The 25698-nt window shown below is 45.5% G+C and overlaps 1 protein-coding gene across 2 annotated transcripts in view; it reads right to left on the bottom strand.

The window, feature by feature from the left end:
* Nucleotides 1-21345, bottom strand: part of LOC127571033 (poly(U)-binding-splicing factor PUF60-like) — a 72768-nt gene extending 51423 nt beyond the window's left edge. The window contains exons 1-4 of one of the 2 annotated variants that reach the window (XM_052017029.1): nucleotides 20635-21345; nucleotides 19014-19055; nucleotides 10538-10624; nucleotides 1165-1254 (exon numbers count right to left, since the gene is read on the bottom strand). In XM_052017029.1, the coding sequence (XP_051872989.1) occupies nucleotides 1165-1254; nucleotides 10538-10624; nucleotides 19014-19055; nucleotides 20635-20661 (246 nt within the window). In that variant the 5' untranslated portion in view covers nucleotides 20662-21345. The remainder of the gene's footprint in view (nucleotides 1-1164; nucleotides 1255-10537; nucleotides 10625-19013; nucleotides 19056-20634) is intronic. The other variant, XM_052017028.1, reaches the window with a different exon arrangement.
* Nucleotides 21346-25698: the final 4353 nt, after the last annotated feature.

Genomic DNA, 25698 nt, shown 5'->3' with positions numbered 1-25698 from the left:
GTTTGGCATATTTGCCTTCAGCAGTCAGTGCACGGAGTACAGGAGTTGAGATGTCACGTTACAACTCTACAAGTCATTGTTGAGAGCACTCGGAGCATTGTATGCAGTTCTGGTCGTCTAGCTTTAAGAAGGATGTCATTAAGCTGGAAAGGATACAGAAAAGATTCACAAGGATGTTACTGGGATTGGAGGGCTTGAGTTATAAGGAGAGACTGGATAGGCTGGGGCTATTTTCCCTGGAGCATAGCAGCAGAGGGATGACCTTATAGAGACTTATAAAATCATGAGGAACAGAGATAAGGAAAATGGCCACAGTCTTCTTCCCAGGGTAGGGGAGTCTAAAACTAGCTTCAAGGTGAGAGGGAAAAGATTCAAGTGGCACCCGAAGGCAACTTTTTCCACAACTATGAGTGGAATGAGCTGTCAGGAGAAGCTGTAGAGACAGGTAGAATTACAATGCTTAGAAGACATTTAGACAGGTATGTGGATAGGAAAGGTTTAGCAGGATACAGGCAAATTGGACTAGCTCAGGTAGAGGAATTGGTCGGCACAGATGAGTTGGGCCAAAGGGCCTGTTTCCATGCTGTATAACTATGACTCTATAACCCAGTCAGGTACTGCAGAAGTACCCCTGCAATACAGTATATCATCCTCAGTCTCCATTTCCTACTCTAAAAAGTACTGAATGTCAAATGGAGTTCAATGGAGACACTCTGCCATGTTTGGTCTCGGCAATATGATCCACAAAGATGTACCTCGCATGGCATTCAGGAACTGCTCAAGAACAGTGCACAGTTCCTGCATTACAGGTGAGCAAGGATACACACACCTCAAACAAAAACTTAAAATGATGGAAATAGGTCAAGCTGCATCTATGGGAAGAGAAACGGAGTCAACACTTCAGGGCAAAGACCCTTCATTAGTTCTGATAAACGTTAACTCTGCTTCTCTTCCCACAGATACCAGCTGACCAGAGTATTTCCAGTATTTTCAGTTTTTATTTCAGATTTCCAGCATCTGCGTTTTTTTTTTGATTTAGACTCGCACATCAACATGATCCACAACCTATAAATAATGCAAGTAGCATCCACTAGGGACACGCTGTGCTGCAGAGCACCAACAGTTACTGCCAGAGCAGTACTGTGGGGCCCATCTCGGACTTACCTGCAGGTTGGTAAGCTGCTGCTGCTGGTGAGCGATCGTTTGCTTCACTAACACACTCTTGATGCTTTGTTCCATTGCATACTTCTTAGCCTGGAAAAGAAACTGAAGTGAAAATTCTGTGCCTGTCACGTAATGTGGTTCCATTCTTGTTAGATATAGAACAAACAGGAAGACTCAGGAAATAGGGCTGACATGTGGCATTGGAACTATAATTCACATGGATAAATGTGGGCTGCATGGTCAGAATGGATGGTTTCTGTACTGTCATCTCAGTAATAGTAGAAGGAACTTGAGTCTCACAGTGGCGTCCCTCCACTGGATCCAAGAGGATTTGCTTTGGCTGCGAAACCAGACAGCAAGCAGTTACATCCATGTACATAACTAGCAGTAGGAGGCCATATGGCACTTTGAATTTGCTCCACAATTCATCAATATTATGTTATTTTTCTGCATTATCCTTATGTCCCTTGAGTCCACTATCTCCGTTTCATTTTTATAAACATTCATGATTCTCCAATTGTGATTTAACCCAAGTTTGATACCCTAAACCAAGAAAGGCAAAACACTGCAGATTTGAAATAAAAAATGCTCAGATGCCAAACAAGCCAGACAGCTTCTATTTGTCTAAAACTAGAGGGCATAGGTTTAAGATGAGAGGGAGAAGGTTTAAAGGGGATCTGAGGGGTTAATTTTTCCACACAAAAGCAGTTGGGTATCTGGGATGAGCAGCCAGAGGTGGTGGAGGCAGGAACAGTAACAACATTTAAGAGGCCTCTGATCCGGTACTTGAATGAACAAAGCATTGAAGGATAATGGAATGAATCATAACATCTTTCCTATAACAGGGTGACCAAAACTCTACACAATACTCCAAGTGCAGCCTCACCAACATCTTGTATAACTGCAACGTAACTTTCCAACTCCTATATAGGACATTGAACATTACAGCACAGTACAGGCCCTTCAGCCCATGATGTTGCGCCAACATTTCATCCTCCTCTATTATCCATCTAACCCTTCCCTCCCACATAGCCCTCCATTTCTCTATCATTCATGTGTCTATCTAAGAGCCTCTTAAATGCCCCTAATGTATCTGCCCCCACAACCTCTGCCGGCAGTGCGTTCCACATACCCACCACTCTCTGTGTAAAAAACTTACCCCTGACATCCCCCTTATACCTTCCTCCAATCTCCTTAAAATTATGCCCCCTCACGTTAGCCATAAGTTGAAGAAGTGAAAGTTGTCAAAAGGATTATGGTTGGAGGTGGAATGAGACTGGAATGGCAGTACAAATCTCTTTATTTTTGGCTAGCATGGACAAGACGGGCCGAGAGAAAGGGCTACCAAGTTACGAGCTCATCAGGTTACTTTAAGTGACATTAGCATTTTGCCTCCACTGCCAGAGTTCCAAACTCACTACTCTTAGTCAAAAGAAAATGTCTTGCCCAGCCCATCTCTGCTGATAACCATCTTCAGCCTTGGTACCATCCTTGTGCATCTCCCTGTAACCTGTATAGTGCAGTGTAACATGGCAACCAGATTTATAAACAATACCCTGGTTGTGGCAAAGTTTTTTTATTCAGTTAAAGCGTACCATCCCTGTTCTTATAATCTTTGCCATGGTTGATTTTTTTTTATTATTCATTTCTCAGGTCTACTTCAGAGGACAAACACTAAATGTTGACATGCAAGTCAGCAATTAGAATGACAAATGAACTATAGTGCAAGTAATATAGAGTATACAAGCAGGGAAGTTTTGATGCAACTTCACAGGATGCAGGTTAAGCCACACTGAAGCAAATGCATATAGTTTTGGTCTCCGTATTTAAAGAATGGCATACATGAATTAGAGGCAATGCAGAGCAGCTTCATTGGGTTGATTCTTGAAGGGTTGCCATTTGAAGAAGGTGAATAGGTTGGGCCAATTTCTTCTCTGAGAAAGTTGTGAACCTGTGGAATCCTCTACCACAGTAAGCAATTGAAGTCAAATCATTAAGTACATTCAAGCGTAAGTTAAATATTATTCTGATGGCCAGATGGATCAAGGCATATGGGGGAAAAGTAAGAACAGGGTGTTGAATTCAGCCATGATTATACTGAATGGCATAGCAAGTTTGAGGAAGTAAAGGGTTAAGAAATTGTGACCGTACATATAACTAATATAAAAAATAACACACACGCAAGCCCCTGACTCAAGACCAGGTGGTGATTACTGTGTCTGGAACTTGATTGTAAGCCAATTATACTAAACAATGAGTGTGAGGGTTGTCCTAAACAATGAGTGTGAGGGTCGTCTTTGCATCTTAGGCTCCCCAATTGACATTGGTGTAGTCGCATTGTTTAAGTGTGTGACAAGGACTGTATAAATTAACATGTACCCCTCTGTATTGGGGAGACCTCCAATAAAGACTCCGCATGACAGTCAGGAGAGTTCTCCCTGGCAGTATACTGTTAATAAACGCGTTTTAACAAAATTAATATCATGGCACTGTGTGTTTTTGCAGCAGGCAGGAGTGGGAACTTAAAATTCGGATAACAATTTGGCGAGCCAGCCAGGAGTCCAAGACAAGGTCTCAGAAGCGATCGACGGGGATAATGACTACCTGAGACAGAAGGGCCCACAAGGTAAGATTCACCTTGATCCCTCTCAGGGAGTTGGACACCTGATCGATCCCTTCGCTTTAGCCCTCCATTTCTCTATCATTCATGTGGCTATCTAATCGAATATCCTCTGACGGACTCCTTGCAAACCTGTCTGAGTGCCACAGGTAAGAGGTTAGAGTCCTCCAGATAAATTATCTAAGGTTCAAGTCCTCGGAGTAATAACAGTAAGGGGTTTGAGTCCCCAGTTTTGGGTGTTAAGGTTGTGAATTTTAAGGTTTTGAGTTTTAAGTTTTGAGATCAGTTCTCCAGTACTACCACCCTGCCTTAGACCAGTTCTTAAGAGGGGAAATCCCCCACGGGAAGCAGATGAAGGAAAGAGACCAATCTTATAGATAATCATAGCAATTTGTACCTTACGGTCAAAAAATGGGGCAAACTCTCGATAAGTCCAGGTCCAATACCCCTCTATCTAAATTATGTAAAAACAACCCGAAAAATGAGAAGAACCGTAAATTATCGGCATGCCTTAATAAGAAATTGGGAAATGAAATATGGCCATTAGGGGGAACTTGGGATGTGGATAAGTGCCTAAAGGCAGAAAAGGTGATTTGGGAATGCAATACAGGAGAAAAATGGAAAATATTAAATGTCTACTTGGAGAAAAACAGCCAAACACCTGACAAATAGATCTAAACAGAGTAGTTGGGAACATAATGCATGTAGAAGGGGGATTAGTGTATGTGATGAAAAAGGAAATCCCAAGAGTTGGGAAGTTCTTAAGTCTCAGTGTGGAGACCATGATGCTGAGAGAAGTAGAAGGGAGAGGGAAGGGGTAGATCAGGAAAAAAAAGGAAAAATGTAGGAACAAGAATAGAGAAAATAAAGTGGAGGTACCTCCCGACATGTCTGGCGTGCCCGTTGTTCCAAAGTAATGATACAGACGAAAATGAGGAGGATTGGATGGTCCGACCCACAGCCCCTATCCACCACCACCACCCCTTCCTTTTCACTGCCGCCCCCATATAATGTAACTAGTCCACAAACCGTTCCGCTCTCACCATTAACGACTGCTAGCCAAGTCCCGTCCCAAGGACAATTCCATGACCCTATTGCATCCCGAACTAGAAATCAGCTTAGACAGAGAGGAAGCCCGCATACAAACGGCTCTAAGGCCACAGACAAGCGACGGAATTTTTTGGTAGGGGACAGACCTTTAGTAGATCCTCAGACAGACACAGATTATGACTCCGATTCTACCACTGATAATAATGACCCTAAGGATCCCGACCCACCACCTATGCTGCATGAGGTAAAGGGAGCCAAGGCTAAAAGACAGTTCCCCAATAGGAGTGTTCCCAATCCCGATCCAGCCCAAGTGAGCACTAATCCTATGATCCCAAAATATATCCCCATTCTTGGGGATACGTGATACCTCCATAGAAAATAAAACAAACCCAGTGCCAGGTGAAATTTCTGGGCACCCTTTTAAGTGCAACTGAGCGGCAGCTCACTCCTGAATGTATTACACCCATTATTAGTGCTCCACCGCCCTCTTCCCCGAAGGGTATGCACGGCTTCTTAGGTTTAGTAAATTTCTGCAGACAACGGCTACCTAATGTGGCCCTCCTTACTAAGCACCTCACACCCCTGGCTTCAAGCCAGTCCGTGGGACATTTTGAACTTAGAGGAACAAAAGGAGGCCTTTGATAAGCTCAAACAGGCCCTTGCCAGCACCCCAGCCGTGAGACGCCCTCTATATGATTGCCCATTTCAGCTTTTTGTGAATGTCCTGGAGGACTGCGCTACAGCCGTCCTTACTCAAACCCACGGGAATAGAAAAAGACCGGCGACATATTACTCCACTAGGCTGGACCCAGTTGCTGGGGGCTCCCGCCGTGCTCACAGATGCTTCTAGAAATCTACTCCCTGGTAACAGCAGCCTCCAATATAACCCTGCAACAGTCAGTGGTTGTTTATTCCTCCCATACCATAACGGCACTCCTGACGTCCCATCAGACACAAAACCTTCCCCAGGCCGCTTAAGCAGATATGAGGTAGCGCTCCTGAATAACCCACTCCTCACTTTTGCATACTGTACCACCAGTAACCCTGCCACCTTTCTAGAGGCCCCATCTGAGGAGCTTGAAGATCCACCACATGACTGTTTAATGCAAAACCACTTTTTGACTACACCCCATCCGGACCTTTCAGATAAGGCCTTCCAGTCAGCAGACTTAAACCTGTATGTCGACGGTAGTTCCTCCATTTCTGAACAGGGAACCCGCCTTTGCGGCTATGCCATAGTGAACGACTCCAACATCGTGGAGTCTGCGTCTTTGCAGCCCCCAGTCTCTGCCCAAAAAGCAGAACTCTTTGCCTTGACCAGAGCTTGTATTTTAGCCAAGGACAAAGTAGCTAATATCTTTACTGATTCCCGCTATACTTTTGGAGTCGCCCATGATTTTGGCCAACTATGGATGCACAGGGGATTTCTGACCTCTGCAGGTAGCCCCATACAGAATGCGGCTTACGTAAAGAACCTCCTCCAAGCCATCCTCCTCCCTAATAAATTGGCCATCATTAAATGCTCAGCTCACCTCTCAGATGCCTCCTTAGTAACACAGGGCAATAACAGGGTAGATGCAGAGGCCAAAATGGCAACACATCAGGGGACTAATATCGTTTCGACTGCGGAAAAACAGGCAGTTGCTTGTAAGCCAACAACAACAACCCAGGGCACCCCAGACGTGGTCACTGTACAGCACTTACAGAGGGATGCCCCTGACTCAGAAAAACAAGTATGGAAGGCACACGGGTGTATGCACTCTGCGCCACATGGCCTCCAGACTACTCCAGTCGGTCAAGTATGTATACCTGATTCCTTGTTACCAATGCTTATTGACTGCCTGCGTTCTGACACCCACCTTGGCAAGGAGGGAATGAGTAACATTTTACTACGTACCTGGTGGCACCCCAGATTGGAGGAAGCAGCAGAAGGCAAAATACAATCGTGTTTAATAAGCCAACAAACCACCCTTGCCAGGTGGTCCTTTTGAATTTTGATTTTATTGAATTACTGCGTGTACATTGCTATAAGCTCTGCCTTATTATTGATGTATTTAGTAGATGGATTGAAGCTTTTCCAACCACCAGCAATAAGGCCTCAACGGTGGTGAAGTTATTGCTTACAGAGATCATACCAAGGTTTGGGGTACCCCGACAGATAACTTCAGACAATGGTCCTCACTTCATAGGGAGAATAAATAAGGAATTGTGCGAGGCACTGCATATCGAACCACAGTTCCATTGCACCTACCACCCTTAGGCAGCTGGTATAGTAGAACGAGCCAATGGCACCCTGAAGAATAAATTAACTAAATTAGTATCAGAGACAGGTCTAAATTCGCTGAAGGTTCTCCCATTAGCTTTGTACCACATGAGAATTACCCCCTACTCGGCCACTGGGGTGTCAGCTGCCGAAATTGTCTATGGACGTCCGGGAAGAACCCCATGGGATGCTGACACCCAGCCCCCCCCACCCAGGTTGACCTTAACATCATGGGGAATGAACTACAAAGGTATTTCAGACAGCTAACGCCCTCTTTAAAGTTTCTTCATTCACAGGTGAAGAGCACCTTTAAACCACGGGAAGGACAGGATGCGGAGTTGCCTGACCTGGAAATTGGAGATTCGGTACTGATAAGAGATTGGGAGCACCCTAAATTGGGACCTCGGTGGAAAGGCCCCTTCCAGATACTGCTCCAAACTAATACAGCTGTGAAAGTACAGGGCCAGGAACACTGGATTCAACTGAGTGACTGTAAATGATGGCCACCGGAAGGAAAATGATGGTTCTTAGATTTGGACTCCTTACCACTACCGGTACTCTTGTGTTGACATCACAGGAAAATTTGTTTTATAAAACACATATGCAGCTACACGGAAATTGCACCATTTGCTACCCACTGGCAAAATCAGTGGAAGGTCTTTTTGAAGCCACACCAAGTTGAAGCCCCAGGTCTCTCTTAAAATACGAATTTTCAGAAACAAAGTGTATTGGGCAGAAGGGAACTTATGGGAGGGTGTTGCCAGGTAAATGCTTGCAAAGAACAATAGCAGATCCTAGTAGCACAACTAGCTACCAGTCCTTCCCCCACTGCTTTGACGGTAAAGGATGGGGCTGTGGGATAGCGATCGTACAGCACACGATATCATGTGCCACCACCACTTGTGTAGAGAGAATATGTGAATTTAGGGGAGGATGGTTTAGGTGTGAGTGTGTCACCACTAGGTGTGTTAAATTACTTGCAGGGGAGCGATGGGTTTGTGGGGAAGGGAACGGAACCCATGTGAAATTGTCTAATGTCTCTTCGGAATGGCTAACCAGGGAAAATTATCTGAAAAATCATGGAAGGAATGTTGCTGGAATCTCTTGGTATTCTCAGATGCCCAGTCCACAGCAATCGGGTGATGTAACCTGTTACCGGGCTAAGGAAGGGTATATGTTCCTTTCCAATGGTACTTATACTACTGCCATCCCCACTCTGCCAGCTTGGTTTGCAATAGGAACGATTGGGCTGGTCACGATCCCCTGCCCCCAGAAGGCTCATGTCCAACAAAGACTTGTGGCGCGGTCAGTAAGTGAGGAGTTCTGTGAAGAATGGAGGGATCCTGTTACAATGGGCTCTCCCTTATCGTCATTAGGCTATGGGTTTTTGAGTACTCTCTCTCTGGGGGGTTCAGCAGGAACTAGAGTCGCAAAAAACTGGAACTACCTTATTTGTGGACTGACCGTGCTGGGAAATAGTACCATAAAGGGCCTGGAGGCAGTGAACCAGAAAATGGCAGAACTTCGACTCTATGCCCAACAGACCCGGTTTGCTATGGACTACCGGGTTGGCTCAGCAAGGAGGAGTATGTGCCATAGTAGGGGACAAATGTGTCACCAATGTTAGGGATGAGTCCTACAACATTTCCCATGCCATTCAGAAGCAAGTAGGTAGCTTTAGGCAGGGACTTGCAGGAGGGGAGGGTTGGTTGAGGTGGCTACTAAGAGGATCATGGACATACCTGCTGCATGGAGCAGTAGTGTTAATCGTTATTATTATAGTATGCTGTGTGGTGCTGACCTGTTTAAACACTTGTTGCAAGGTCTTTATTAATAAGCTCTCGACCCCGTTCTTGTCACCCCTCTAGGTTATCATGATATGATAAAAGGAGGGAATGAGGAAGTAAAGGGTTAAAAAATTGTGACCTTACATATTAACTAATGAAAAAAATACCACACACGCAAGCCCCTGACTCCAGACCAGGTGGTGATTACTGTGTCTGGAACTTGATTGTAAGCCAATTATAATAAACAATGAGTGTGAGGGTTGTCTTTGCATCTTAGGCTCCCCAATTGAAATTGGTGTAGTCGCATTGTTTAAGTGTGTGACAAGGACTGTATAAATTAACATCTGCCCCTCTGTATTGGGCAGACCTCCGATAAAGACTCTGCATGAAAGTCAGGAGAATTCTCCCTAGCAGTATACTGTTAATAAACGCGTTTTAACAGAATTAATCCGTGGCACTGTGTGTTTTTGCAGCAGGCAGGAGTGGGAACTTAAAATTGGGATAAGAAGTTGAGGGCTAAGTGGTTCATTTCTGCTCCTGTTTTCTGCTTCTAAGCTCAACCGTACTAAAGTGTTCTTGCAACATAGAAACTTTGTCCCTAGCAAACATACGAACAGTTTTGGTACTATCAAGAGACTTCATTTCAGTTTAAATCATCAAATATATATTACAAAGAGCAAGCAGCCCAAAGAATCCATGTACACAACCTTTAGTCACTGAAGCTCGAATGACAATGACCCCCTGCTATGTGGGACTAGTCAAATATCTTGCCGTGATCTATGTAAACTACCTTACCCACCCATCAAGCTTCTGTTTTTCTTCAAAAGCTCATATCAAGTCAGGTACAACTCTGCTCACTAAACACTGAATGACACCAACCCTCAATTTTTCCCAAACATTGATAAGTAAATAAAATTATGAGAGTCATAGTTTATGGATAAACAAGAGACTGCAAATGCTAGAACTTAGAGGAAAAACTAAGTGCTGGAAGAACTCAGCAGGCCAAGCATCATCTGTGGAGACAAAAGGGATGTGTTGACGTTTGAGGTCAAGATCCTGCATCTTTTTCCATGGTAGGGGGATTAAAAGTAAGAGGGCATAAAGTTTAAGCTAGAGGAAGGAGTTTAAAGGAGATCTGAAAGTTGTTTTAATTTTGTTTTTGAAAAGAGAGTGGTTGATACCTGAAATCTGCTGCCAGAGGAGATGATGGAATCAGATATTTTGTTTAAGAGACATTTAGAAAGACAGTCAAATAGGCAAGGCATAGAAGGATATGGTCGTATTGCGTGCAGATGGGGTTAATGCAAATGAGCAAGGTTGGTGTGGATGTGGTTGGGTGAAGGGCCCTTCTCTGCTTTATATTTGCCTTCTGCCAACATTAGACAAAGTTTCTCGATCTAATCCCTTAGGCCTAAACATAATTTACGCAGCTAAAACACTAGCACAATTTGCCAGTTGTACAGGAGCAGAAGATATGATGTGGTTAGATTCCTAGGATCAAGATAGCTGAAGCTGCTCTGCCCCACCTAAGTTACTGTGCCCCCATGCTCATAGACCTTAACTCAAAATTGCAGTGGACCCACACTCACCCAACACTGAACAAATTACCTTTCCTAATCTTTGAACGTCAGGACCTTTCAGCTTTTTGCTTACCTTCTGAAGTGCTTCCTGTTGCTCAGGGTTGAGAGGTGGCAAGCCAAGCTTTGACTGCCCATTTTCCAGCTTCATAATGTCACCACCCTGGAAGGAAGCAGAGTCAGAATTTAGTTCACCACAGAATCAGACCCTCCAATACCGGTCAAAATAGGTGAATGAATATGAAGCAATTACATGCATCTATTTGCCATTTATCTCATCCGTTGAAGACATCTAACTGTGGAACAAGGCCAGCAAAGGTCAGCCATGATAGTATTGAATGGCAGGGTAGGCTTGAAGAGCCTGGTAGCCTACTCTGTTACTACTTCTTTGTGTTCTTGCAAATTGCCAAGGCATAGGCTATGGACCAAATGCTGGATAATGGGATTAAAGGATCAAAATGAAAGCCCTTCTGAAGTCAGGGAACATGAGTGGTGTCCTGAATCAATAATGTGCGTCGACATTCACCAGGGAGAAGTACAGCCGGTTGGAGTTAGGGGAGGGTTACACAGTTGGGAACATGTGTGTCAGGAAAGAGGAAGTGTTAGAAACATTGACAATACATCAAGGTGGACAAGGGTGAAGGTAGGCCTGATTAGGGATAGAGGAGAAAACATGTGCCTGGAGTCAAGAGGTCAGAGAGGTTCTTAATGAATACTTTGCTTCAGTATTCACCTGTACCTTTACGTTTGTGAAGGCAGCATAGGCTGATAAGCTAGAACATGTCAAGGATAAGGAGGAGGATGTGCTGGAACTTTTGAAAACCATTAGGATAGGCAAATCCCCGGGGCCAGACAAGGATATATCCCAGAATACTACGGGAAGCGAGGGAAAAGATTTGAGCCTTTGGCGATGATCTTTGCATCCTCACTGGCCACAGGAATACTACTAGATGATTGGAGGGTGGCAATGTTATTTCTTTGTTCAAGAAAGGGAGTAGGGATAACCCTGGGAATTATAGACCAGCAAGACTTACTTCAGTGGTAGGCAAATTATTGGAAAAGATTCTTAGGGACAGGATTTATGAGCATTTGGAGAAGCATAATCTGATTAGGGATAGTCAGCATGGCTTTGTGAAGGGCAGGTCATACCTCACAAGCCTGACTGAATTCTTTGAGGATGCAACAAAACACATTGATGAGGGTAAAGCAGTGGATGTGGTGTATATGGACTTCAAGAAGGCGTTTGATAAGGTTCCCCATGATAGGCTCATTCAGAAGGTCCGGAGGCACGGGATCCAGGGAAACTTGGCTGTGTGGATTCGGAATTGGCTTACCCAATACAAGGCAGAGGGCGATTGTAGATGAAGCACATTATACCTAGAGGTCGGTGACCAGTGGTGTTCCGCAGGGATCTGTTCTAGGACCCCTGCTCTTTGTGATTTTTATAAATGACTTGGATGAGGAAGTTAGTAAGTTTACAGATGAAACGAAGGTTGGTGGTGTTGTGGATAGTGTAGAAGGTTGACAAGGGTTATAACAGGACATTGATAGGATGCAAAGCTGTGCTGAGAAGTGGCAGATGGGAGTTCAACCCATAAAAGTGTGAAGTGATTCACCTTGGACAATCGAATTTGAAGGCAGAATACAGGGTTAGTGGCAGGATTCTTAGCAGTATGGAGGAACAGAGGGATCTTGAGGTCCAAGTCCATAGATCCCTCAAAGTTGCCACGCAAGTTGATAGGGTTGTTAAGAAGGTATACGGCGTGTTGGCCTTCATTTGTTGTGGGATCAAGTTTAAGAGCAGTGAGGTAATGATGCAGCTCCACAAAACTCTGGTTAGACCACATTTGGAGTATTGTGTTCAGTTCTGGTCGCCTCACTATAGGATGTGAAAGCTTTAGAATGTATGCAGAGGAGATTTACCAGGATGCTACCTGGATTGGAGAGCATGTCTTAAGAGAATAAATTGAGCAAGCTAGGGCTTTTCTCTTTTGACTGAATGAAGATGACCCGATGGAAGTGTATAGGATGATAAGAGGCATAAATCAAGTGGACAGCCAGAGACTTTTTCCCCAGTGCGGTAATGGCTAACATGAGGGGGCATAATTTTAAGTGATTGGAGAAAAGTACACAGGGGGATATCAGAGGCAAGTTTTTTTTTTACACAGAGAGTGGTGGGTGAGTGGAACACACTGCCTTGCAGAGGTTGTGGGGGCAGATACATTAGGGACATTTTAAGGGACTCTTAGATAGCCTCCTATTTTGCTATCATTCATGTGTCTTTGTGGGAGGGAAGGGTTAGATAGATCTTAGAGCAGGATAAAAAGTCGGCACAACATCGTGAGCCGAAGAGCCTGTACTGTGCTGTAGTGTTCTATGAAACTTTAGAGAGGGTGCAGAAGAGGTTCACCAGGATGCTGCCTGGATTAGAGGGCATGTGCTAAAGGAGAGGTTGGACAAACTTGAGCTGTTTTCTCTGGAGTAGCAATGTCTGAGAGGAGACCTGATAGAAGTTTAAAATTGAGAGGGGCATAAATAGGGTAGACAGCTGACATCTTTCTCCCCAGGGTCAAAATGTCTAATACTTAAGGTGAGGTGGTGGAGAGGGGAAAGAGTTCAAAGGAGATTGGTATTGGTTCAAAGGAGATGTGCAGGGCAAATTTTGTTTTAAGAAAAGCACAAGTGTGGTGGGTACCTGGAATGCACTGTCAGGGGTGGTAGTGGAAGCAAATACGATAGGCATTTAAGAGGCTCTTAGATCACAAGACAAAGGAGCAGAAGTAGGGCATGCAGCCCATCGAGTCCTCTCCATGAGCTAAACTAAAACTATTCCTATCTAACCCCAATTTCCGGCCTTATCCCCATATCCCTTTACTAATTAGATACCTATCAATCTCCTCCTTGAACACCCCCAGTGATCGGGCCACCACAGCTGTATGTGGCAAAGAATTCCATAAATTCACTACCCTCTGGCTAAAGAAATTTCTCCTCATTTCTGTTTTAAGCCAGTACCCTCTAATTCTAAGACTGTGCCCTCTAGTCCTGGACTCAACCACCAAGGAAAACAGCTTGGCCACATCTACTCTGCCCAGTCCTTTCAACATTTGAAATGTTTCTATGAGGTCCCCTCTCATTCTTCTGTACTCCAGTGAGTACAGGCCAAGAGCCGACAAACGCTCATCGTATGTAAGCCCTTTCATTCTGGGAATCATCGTAAATCTTTTCTGAACCCCCTCCAGCATCAGTACATCCTTCCTAAGGGACCCAAAACTGTACACAGTATTCCAAATGAGGACTCACCAGTGCCCCATAGAGCCTCATCAACACTTCCTTACTTTTATGTTATACCTCTCGAAATGAATGCCAACATAGCATTCACTTTTTTTTTTACCCCCGATCTGACCTGGTGGTTAACCTTTAGGGTATCCTGCACTAGGACCCCCAAGTCCCTTTGCACTTCTGTACTTTGAATTTTCTCCCCTTCTAGATAATAATCTGCCCGTTTACTTCTTCTTCCAAAGTGCACAACTGCACATTTCTCAACACTGAATCTCATCTGTCATTTCTTTGCCCATACTCCTAAACTATCTAAGTCTCTCTGCAACCTTCCTGTTTCTTCAATACTCCCTACTCCTTCATCTATCTTGGTGTCGTCTGCAAACTTAGCCACAAAACCATTTACTCCATAATCCAAATCACTGATGTACAATGTAAAAAGAAGCAGCCCCAACACCAACCCCTGCAGAACACCACTGGTAACCGGCAGCCAACCAGAACAGGATCCCTTTATTCCCACCCTTTGCTTTCTGCCAACCAGCCAATGCTCCACCCATTCTAATATCCTACCTGTAATTCCATGACCTCTCATCTTATTAATCAGTCTCTTGTGCGGCACCTTGTCGAAGGCCTTTTGAAAATCCAAATACACAACATCCACAGCCTCTTCCTTATCCACCCTACCTGAGATTTCCTCGAAAAACTCCAATAGGTTGGTCAGGCAGGATCTTCCCTTCATGAAACCATGCTGGCTTGGACCTATCTTGCCTTGCACCTCAAGGTATTCTATAACCTCATCCTTGAGGATCGATTCCAATAACTTTCCAACCACTGATGTCAGACTAATAGGTCTGTAATTTCCTTTATTCTGCCTCCCACCTTTCTTATACAGGGGAACTACATTTGCAACCCTCCAGTCCTCCGGAACAATGTCGGAGTCTATTGATACCTGGAAAATTATCACCAATGCCTCTGCAATCTCTAAATCCACCTCCTTCAGAACCCAAGGGTGCACTTCATCCGGTCCAGGAGACTTATCTGTCTTTATTCCATTTAGTTCCCGTGCACCTTCTCTCTAGTAATCTTGACTGAACTCAGTTCTATCTCAAGACCCCTGACTACAGGTATATTGCTGATGTCCTCCATAGTGAAGACCAATGCAAAATACTCATTTAGTTCCTCTGCCATCTCTGTTATCCATTATAATCTCTCCTGCACCATTTTCAATTGGTTCTATATCAACCCGTGTCTCTTTTACTCTGTGTATTTAAGAAAACTTAGTACCCTTCTGAATGTTATTTGCCAACTTCCTTTCATAATTCATCGTTTCTTCCCTAATGACCTTCTTAGTTTCTTTCCGTAAGTTTTTAAAAGTTTCCCAGTCTTCTGTTTTCCCCTTAATTTTTGCTTCCTTGCATGCCCTCCCTTTTGCTTTTATTTTAGCCTTAACCTCTCTCGTCATCCACATTTGTGCCATTTTTCCATTCATAACCTTTTTTTCTTGGAATACATCTATCCTGCATTTTCCTTATTGTAGAAATTCCATCCATTTCTGCTCTGCCGTCCCTCCAACTAGCTTACTTTTCCAATCAATTTGGGCCAGTTCCTCTCTCATGCCACTGTAATTTCTTGTTCTGCTGAAATATTGATACACCTGCTATTGGCTTCTCCTTTTCAAATTTGAAAATGAACTCAATCACATTGTGATCGCTAGTTCCTAATGGTTCCTTTACCTTTAGTTCCCTAATCACCTCCGGTTCGTTACACAGCACCCAATCCAAAACAGCCAATCCCCTGGTGGGCTCATCAACGTTGCTCCAAAAAACCATCCCGTAGACATTCCACAAACTCGCTCTCCTTAGATCCACTGCCTTTTTGGCTTTCCCAATCCACCTTCATGTTAAAATCCCCCATAATGATCTTGACGTTGTCTCTCTGACACGCTTTTTCTATTTCTAACTGTAACTTATAGTCCACATCCCGGCTGCTGTTAGGGGGCCTATATATCACTGCTATTATTGTCCTTTTACCCTTGCCATTTCTTAGCTCCACCCATACAGATTCCACTTCTTCCGACCCTATGTCCCTTCATTCTATTGATTTTATGTCATTGCTAACCACCAGGGCCACACCACCCCCTCTGCCTACCCGCCTATCTTTCCTATACACTGTGTACCCCTGGACATTCAGTTCCCAATCACATCCGTCATTAGGCCATGACTCGGTGATTGCCAATGTCATATTTTTTCCATCGGTAGCTGAGCCACTAGGTCATCCACTTTATTTCTAATGCTACGTGCATTTAAATACAGTACATTTAGACCAGTATCTGCTACTGATTTCGCTGTATTTCTATTGTTCAGCAAATTATCCTGACTTTTCACCTGCCTGTCCCTCTTACCATCTTTGCTGCACACTGTCTCGGACCTGTTTCTATATACCTCTTCCTCTATCCTAACATCCTGGTTTCCTTCCCCCTGCCAAATTAGTTTAAACCCTTCCCAACAGCTATATTAAACATTCCCGCCAGGATATTGGACCCCTTGGAGTTCAGGTGTAACCCATCCTTTGTGAATAGGTCATACCTCTCCCAAAAAAGGTCCCAATGATCCAAGAATTTGAAGCCCTGCTCCCTGCACCAGTTACTCAGCCACGCATTCATCTACCTGATCTTGCTATTCTTACTTTCATTAGCATGTGGCACAGGTATTAATCCTGAGATTACTGCCCTGGAGGTCCTGCTTCTCAACCTTCTTCCTAGTTCCCTGTAATCTTCCTTCTGGACCTCCTCTCTTTTTCTACCTATATCATTGGTACCTACATGTACTAAGACTTCCGGCTGATCACCGTCTCAGAATATTCTGGACCCAGTCTGAGACATCCCGTACCCTGGCACCAGGGAGGAAACACACCATCCGGGTTTCATTGTCAGGTTCGCAGAATCTCTTATCTGTTCCCCTCACTATAGAATCCCCAATAACCACTGCATTTCTCCTTGCCCGCTGGACCACAGCACCAGGCACATGAATGTACAGAGAAGGAAGGGATGTGGACGTTGCCTAGGCAGAAGGGATTAGTTTAGTTAGGCATTTAGTTACTAGTTTAAGCAGTTTGGCACAACACTGTGGGCCAAAGGGCCTGTTCCTGTGCTGTATTGTTCTGTATTCTATGTTCTAAGATACCAACTCAAGAATCATTCTCTCAAAAAGCCTTTACCCTAATCTCCTTTTTCTAGATTCCAGGTCTGGCCCCAACATATTGATGAATCAGCATCCCAGACAATGCTAGCTGCAACAGTCTTACAAAATCTCCAGTTGACAAGGCAAAACATAAAACACAAATTCTTCATATACCTACAACCTTGAATATAATCTTGTTTCCAGGATTCAGGATCACAATTGCTACTTGGATCATCTCAAAGATTAATTTGCAGTAACCCGTAACCATGATATGAGAACAGAAATAGGTGATGGATGGGAAGGAGGAAAATGATCAATATCACTGCAGCACTCAGCATTTAAATTAGCAAATGCTACTGTTAAGTAGTACATAATGCTCTGTCTTAAGCATAGGTTTAGAATAAAATGTTCCTAAGAAATAGATGTACAAAGATTGCACTTTGCAGCAGTACTGTTCAAGGACTGTGTTCTATTAAAATGTACAATTTTGGTTCCCTCTCACTGGATTAACTTTTGGAACATAGAGGTTGTCTTGAAAAAAGGTTAATAAGCTTGGTCACTCATCAGAATGAGGGGATCGTATTAAAACAAGATTCTGCAAGTTGTGACTGGGTAGATGCCGAGATGATGTTGTTCCCCTAAGGAGAAAACCTATAACTAGAGGGCACAGATTCAGAAAAAATACTTTTCCTGAGACAAGAGGGCATTTAGATATTTGTAAATACAGACCCAGCCACATGGATGACACCTAAATGGCCTAGAAAGCCACTTATTTGTACCATCACCATGTTAAAGCAGAAATAAAACCAGACAGACCAACCATTGGATCTAGGCTCCGAACTTGAACAGGCAAAGTCACTCCGGCGCAGTCACGCTTGTAAAACTCTCTGTATTAACCTATAGGAACTGGTGTCTAAGTCAGGAAACTTGTTCCACCAACTGATCAAGTCCGACAGAAATTTCCTGACAACCCGCCAGACTCCTCTATCACAATCCCTAGGCAGAAAGAAATGAGCTATTTGGCCATTCAAGCCTTTCCACCATTGCTTCCCAAAAATGACTGCCATAAAGTACATCTAATTCTCTCTTGAATATTTGGACCTCAACTTCAAAGCAGATCCACCAGAGTTGGAGGTATTTCAGTATATAGGCAGACAAGGAGTACTCTCAGTCACAGATACAGACACTTCAACCCACCAACCTACCACATCCATGCTAACCATCAGCTTCCATTTTATAGTAATCACCTTTTCTACTACTCACCATGTAGCCTTCTATACCTTGGCGATTCTAGTACTCGTCCAGATACTTAAACGTTGAGAAGGTCTCTGCCTCTATTACCCACTCAAGCAATGCACTGAAGATTCCAACTGCATTCTGGGTGAAAAAAATCCTCAGGTGCCTCTAAACATTTCCTTAAATCTATGCTCTGTACCTTTAGGCATATCTGCCATGGGGAAAAGGTTTCTCATTATCTATCCTATCTATGCCCATTATAATTTTGCTCCCTCAGCCTTCCCCACTCCAAGGGAAATAAAACCCAGCCATCTCACATAAATGAAATGCTCCATTGTAAGAAACATCCCAGCAAATCTCTTGGGAGTCCTCAACATTGACTCCAGTTCCCATGAAGTCTCAAGGCACTAAGTTAAACATGGGCGAGGAAACCTCTTGATACCAACCACCAGCTTCTTTATACGAAGGATCAGAGCTCCATGTTAAACATTATCACTTATATTATCATTGCAGGTTTTAATGCTGGAACTCCCTGCCAAGCAGCTGTCAGAGTATCTTCACCAGAAGGACCACAGATGTTCAAGGCTCACCACCATCTCATCAATGGAAATTAAAGATAGGAGAGAAATGTTGGCCTTGCCAGCAATATCCATATTCTAGAAATTAACTGTAGTAGTATAGTATGCCAGTTTCCTCCATCAGCAGTACAACTGAGCCTATATAATAAAAATTGACCAGGGTACTCGCCCTCCTCTAGTGGATGAATCTCTGACGCACTCCAATTGAGTGCACGCTCTACCTAAATTCCCTGTTGACAAAATGAACATGGCATGCAGCAATGAAGCATCTCCAAAAACCTACCAGCATCATCTGCAACGTGGGGCTTCCCAAGGGTTCCAGCATCTATTGGATTGAACAAAGAGTACCATGACTGGAAAGGGCAATAACTGGCATCACCTACCTGCATAAAACATACATGCCATCATGTCAAGCCCCAAGAACATCTGCTTTCAATAAATCAAGCTCCAATTTTAAGACTACATGCTCTTACTTTAACAGCTTCACTATCATTTTCATATAGGGACTTCAAGCAGAGTTAATGATTGACCCAACATTGAACTGCAACGTAATACTAGGGCAAGGAGACCCATTTGTACTGCAGTATCAGTTATCCTCCCCAAAATCAACTGTCAATTCGCTAAACATCACTCCGATACACATCAGCAAGACCATCTCCTCAGTCATCACCAGCATCCTCCTCCTGCTGCTTTTCCCAGCAAACCTCCAATTCCCACCCACCCACCTCCCCCTTCCCACCACATTCCCTCATCCTACCAGTCCATCTCATCTGCATGTCCTCTGCCACGCCCCATTTCCATTCCTCAACACTGCCTGTGCCCTCTCCCAAGCCGTGCATACCCCCAGCCCACTTCTCCACCCACTCCTACCATCCAGCCCCCTCCCTCCCACCACCCTCTTCCCCCCACCCGCCCCATCCCGACTTTGCCCATCCCCGCCTTTGCCCACTCCCCACCTGATTCCCCCATTTGGCCCCCACCTTCTCCTACCCCAGTCCCCCTTGTTACCCCCCCTTTGATCCCTCCCCCCTCGTCCCCCCCAGTTCCCCCTCGCTCCCTCCCCACAGTCCCCTCCATCCCCACAAATTCCTCCCTCACCCCCCATGTCCCCTCACCCCCCCCGCGCCCCCTCATCCCCTCAAATTCCTCCCTCACCCCCCCGCGCCCCCTCATCCCCTCAAATTCCTCCCTCACCCCCCCGCGCCCCCTCATCCCCTCAAATTCCTCCCTCACCCCCCCGCGCCCCCTCATCCCCTCAAATTCCTCCCTCACCCCCCCGCGCCCCCTCATCCCCTCAAATTCCTCCCTCACCCCCCCGCGCCCCCTCATCCCCTCAAATTCCTCCCTCACCCCCCCGCGCCCCCTCATCCCCTCAAATTCCTCCCTCACCCCCCATGTCCCCTCACCCCCCCGCGCCCCCTCATCCCCTCAAATTCCTCCCTCACCCCCCCGCGCCCCCTCATCCCCTCAAATTCCTCCCTCGCCCCCCCGCGCCCCCTCATCCCCTCAAATTCCTCCCTCGCCCCCCCGCGCCCCCTCATCCCCTCAAATTCCTCCCTCGCCCCCCATGTCCCCTCACCCCCCCGCGCCCCCTCATCCCCTCAAATTCCTCCCTCACCCCCCCGCGCCCCCTCATCCCCTCAAATTCCTCCCTCGCCCCCCATGTCCCCTCACCCCCCCCGCGCCCCCTCATCCCCTCAAATTCCTCCCTCGCCCATTCAAGGCCTCCCCGGCCGCCATCCCGCTGAGGCAGCGGCGCGGACCGCATGGTTGCCGGCGGGTTCTGTGAGGGGCCTGGATTTAGCTCGCCAGCGATCCGATCCCCCTCCCATGCCATGCCTCTGGGAACGGGTCGGCGCCTCCATCTGCGCACAGCCCGACTCGGCCGACACCGCCGCCGTTACCTGAGGGAAACTCGCCAACGACGCCATCCACCCGCCGACCGGACTCTCGCGACGCCACGCACCCCACTCCCGCGAGATGTCGGCCGGGCCCCAGCATAGCGAGGCGGTGGATCTCGCGAGAGCTGCTTTCCGCCCCTCGGTCACGTGGGACGAAGCCCTGCTCGCCTGTCCACCATCTTATGGCGATCCGGACGCGGCCGCCATCAGGCGCAACACGGATAATGTTCACCTCAGGGGTACCTTTCCCATCAAACATTCCAATAAGCCATTCCCATCAAACAGTTACTGTCAAGAAATGTAACATCAAACCTAAGGTAAATATTCCACACATTGTCAGACTGTGGGGTGCTGGCCAATTCAGAAATTTATTCGGGAGGGAAGGAAACAAACCGAGTAATGACTGGCCAGTTGGATAAATTTGTGGCTTAGTTGTTGGAATCCATTCTGAGGAGCAGCACAAACCTCAGCCTGGGAAACGTGGTGTGGATTTGTTAAGTCACATAAACTCAGGAGAATCTGCCTTAATACGTTTGTTATTTTCTAACTGCCATGATTTTACTTCTTCAACGATCGATTACAACATTTTACAACTGATGGTAGACTGGCCAATGGTTCCCCTTTTCTTTCTCACCATGAAAAAAGTCAACCTTGATTGAATGGGGGAGCAGACTCGAGGGACCGAGTAGCCTGATTCTGCTCCTATATCGTATGGTCTCAGAGAGTGGGGGGGTTGCAGTGTTCCCTTCAACCTGTGGGAATCAGCTGAGCTGTGAGGTTGCTCATCTACCAGCTGTGCACAGTTTTCTGTCATCTTTCATGAAGACTGATGCAAAGTTTCTCTGCCATTTCTTCATTCCCCTGTGTAATTTAGAGTCGTAGTGCTGAGCTGGAGATGGTTGAGAGCTTCAAGTTCCTACCTGTAAATAAAAATGTAAGAAGTAGGAACAGGAGTATGCTATCTGGCCCGTCCAGCCTTCTCCGCCATTCAATAAGATCATGGCTGATCTGGTCGTGGACTCAGATCCACCTGCCTGCCTTTTTCCCATAATCCTTAATTCCCCAACTATGCAAAAACCTATCTAACTGTGTCTTAAATATATTTAATGGGGTAGCCTCTACTGCTCCCCTGGGCAGAGAATTCCACAGATTCACTACTGTCTGGGAAAAGCAGTTTCTCCATCCCAAATCTGTTGCCTCAAATCTTTACGCTATGTCCCCTAGTTCTAATCTCACCTTCCAGTGGAAACAACCTTCCTGCCTCTATTTTATCTATCCCTTTCATAATTTTATGTTTCTGTAAGATCCCCTTTCATTCTTCTGAATTCCAGTGAGTCTAATCCCAGGCGACTCGATCTCTCCTCATGGGCTAACCCCCTCATCTCCGGAATCAACCTGGTAAACCTCCTCTGCACCACCTCCAAAGCCAATATATCTTTTCTCAAGTGAGGAGACCAGAACTGCACACAGTACTCCAGGTGCGGCCTCACCAGTACCCTGTACAATTGCAACATAACCTCCCTGGTCTTAAATTCAATCCCTCTAGCAATGGAGGCCAACATTCCATTTGTCTTCTTGATATCAGAACCAGGTTTATTATCACTGACATATGTCGTGAAATTTGTTGCTTTGTGGCAGCAGCACAGTGCAAGATGTAATAACATAAAAATTATTACAAATCACAAAAATAAATAAATGATGCCAAAGAGGAATCCAAGGTAATGTTCATAGACCATTCAGAAATCTGATGGTGACGGAGAAGAAGCTATTCCTGAAACATTAAGTGTTGCTTTTCAGGCTCCTGTACCTCCTCCCTAATGATAACCTGTTGCACCTGCAAACCAACCTTTTGCGATTCATGCACAAGCACCCCTAAATCCCTCTGCACAACTGCATGCTTCAGTCTTTCACCATTTAAATAATCTGAATAATATCACCAACAATTTGTCCTGGTTCAATCATGTAGATGTTCTGGCCAAGAAAAAGCACACCAGCACCTCTTATTTCCTCCGAAGGCTAAGGAAATTTGACGTGTCTCCAATGTCCCTCACCAATTTATATAGATGCACCTTAGAAACATCCAGATGCATCACATCTTGGTATGGTAACTGCTCTGCCTAAGACTGCAAGAAATTGCAGGGAGTTGTGAACACAGCCCAGTGTGTTGCGCAAACTAGCCTCTCCTCCATCTGCACCCCGCTGCTTTGGGAAAGCAGCCAGCATAGTCAAAGACCCCTCCTACCCCAATCATTCTGTCTTCTGCCTTCCATTGGGCAGAAAATACAAAAGCTTGAGAACACGAAACACAAGGTTCAAGGACAACTTATCTCCCACTGTTATAAGGCTCCTGAACAGACCTCTTATCTGATAAAGATGAACCCTTGATCTCAATCTAGTTCATCATTGACCCCGCACCTTACTCGTCTATCTACACTGCTCTTTAACTGTAACACTATATTCTGCATTCCGTTCCCGTTTTCCTTTTGTACAACAATGTACTTATGGATGGAATGATCTGTCTCGATGGCATGCAAACACCCTTCAGCCCAACTCGTCCATGCTAACCAAGGTGCCTTCCTAAGCTAGTCCCATTTGCCTACCTTTGGCCCATCTTTCTAAACTTCCCTATCCATGTACCCATCCAAATATCTTTAAAAAGTTGTAATTGTAACCTCCACCACTTCCTCTGGCAGCTCATTCCATATACCTACCAACCTCTGTGTAAAGAATGCCCCTTGGGTCCCCGTTAAATTGCTCCCATCTCACCTTAAACCTATATCCTCTAATTTTAAACAACCCAACCCCAGGAAAAAGACTGACCATTCACCTTACCTATGCCTCTCATGATTTTACTTATTTCAATAAATTCATCCATCAGCCTTCTGCACTCCAGGGAAAAATCCCAAGCCGATGCAGTCTCTCAAGCCCTCCAATCCCAGTCATTCGGGAGGGATGTGCTGTTACATAAGCTCATCGGGGAGGAATGTGCTATTGGGGCCATTAGGGCCCATTTCTGTGATGTAGGATTCTATGATTCTTTGATCAAACTTTCAATATCCTTCGTTGAGCAAGGTTTCCTAAGTGTACCTCATTTGCCTCTTACTGACTCTGAACTCTTGCTATTTTGCTTTTAAACCCCTTCCTGCAGCTGCTTCCAATCAACCATTCCCAAGTACTGTCACAGAGTCACAGAACAATGCAACCAGGATACAGGCCCTACAGCCCAACCAGTCCATGCTGACCACTGCACCTACCAAACTGGTCCCAATTTCATGCTTTGGGCTCACATTCCTCCAAGCCCTACCCCTCCATGTACCTATCCAAATGCTTCTTAAATGAGACTATTGTCCCTGCCTTAACCACTTCTTCTGGCAGACCATTCCATATACTCACCGTCCTCTGCATGAAAGCGTTGCCCCTCAGGGCTCTTCTAAATCTTTCCCCCCCTCACCCTAAACCTACGCCCCCTAGTTTTGGACTCCCCTACCCTGGGGCAAAGACTGTTACCATCCACCTTATTCATGCCTCATAACACAGTAGTGTCACGGCAGGCACGGTAGCGTAGCGGTTAGCATAACGCTTTACAGCGCCAGCGACCCGGATTCAAATCCGGCCACTGTCGGTAAGGAGTTTGTATGTTCTCCCTGTGTCTGAGTGGGTTTCCTCTGGGTGCTCCGGTTTCCTCCCACATTCCAAAGGCGTATGGGTTAGGAAGTTGTGGGCATGCTGTGTTGGCGCCGGAAGCATGGCGACACTTGCAGGCTGCCCCCAGAACACTACGCAAAAAGATGTATTTCACTGTGTGTTTCAATGTACATGTGACTAATAAAGATATCTTATTTTAGACACCTCTATGAGGCCACCCCTCGTTCTTCTAGGTTCCAAGGAATAAAGACCTAGCCTGGCCAACCTCTCTATAACTCAGGCCTTCTAGTCATGGCATCCTTGTAAATCTTCTCTGCATTCTTTCCAGTTTAACCATATCTTTCTTATAACAGGGTGACCAAAACTGTACACGGTACTCCAAGTGCAGCCTCACCAATGACTTATACAACTGCAATATAATATCCCAACTCCAATACTCAACCCCCTCACTGATGAATGCCAGCAGGCTAAATGCCTTTTTCACCACCCTGTCTATCTGTGACACTGCTTTCAACAAACTATGCACTTCTACTCCTAGGTCTCTCTGTTCCATTACACTCCCTAATGCCCTTCCATTTATAGTACATGCTTTACTAGAATATGCATATCCTGTAAAGTTTATTATGGAGTATAAGTGATCATATATTCTTGCTATCCATGACATAGGAGCAGAATAAGGCCATTTTGCCCACTGAGTCTGCTCCGCCATTCGATCATGGTTGATTTATTTTTCCCTCTCAACCCCATTCTCTTCCCTTCTCCCCATAACCTTTGATGCCCTTACTAATCAAGAACCAATCAATCTCTGCTTTAAATATACCCAATGACTTGGCTCCACAGCCATCTGTGGCAATGAATTCCACAGATTCACCACCCTCTGGCTAAAGAAATTCCTCCTCATATCAGTTCTAAAGGGACGTCCTTTTATTCTGTGGCTGTGCCCTCTGGTCCTAGACTCTCCCACTAATGGAAACATCCTCTCCACATCCACTCTATCCAGGCCTTTAAATATTCAGTAGGTTTCAATGAGGTCCCCCCCCTTATCCTTCTAAACTCAGGCAAGTAAAATTGTAGAGACATCAAACCCTCCTCATACAGTAACCCTTTGATCCCCAGGATCATTCTCATAAACCTCCTCTGGGCCCTTTCCAATGCTAGCACATCGTTAGGGGCAGGCACGGTAGTGTAGCGGTTAGCCTAACGCTTCACAGTACCAGTGACCCGGGTTCAATTCCGGCTACTGTCCATAAGGAATTTGTACGTTCTCCCCGTGTCTGTGTGGGTTTCCTCCGGGTGCTCCGGTTTCCTCCCGCATTCCAAAGACGTACAGGTTAAGAAGTTGTGGGCGTCCTATGTTGGCACTGGAAGCGTGGCGACACTTGCAGGCTGCCCCCAGAACACTACGCAAAAGATGCATTTCAC

Source organism: Pristis pectinata, chromosome 5 (assembly GCF_009764475.1).
Source record: "Pristis pectinata isolate sPriPec2 chromosome 5, sPriPec2.1.pri, whole genome shotgun sequence".
Lineage (NCBI taxonomy): Eukaryota > Metazoa > Chordata > Chondrichthyes > Rhinopristiformes > Pristidae > Pristis > Pristis pectinata.
The sequence above is the reverse complement of the archived record's forward strand: the minus strand, read 5'-3'. Positions and strand labels throughout refer to the sequence as shown.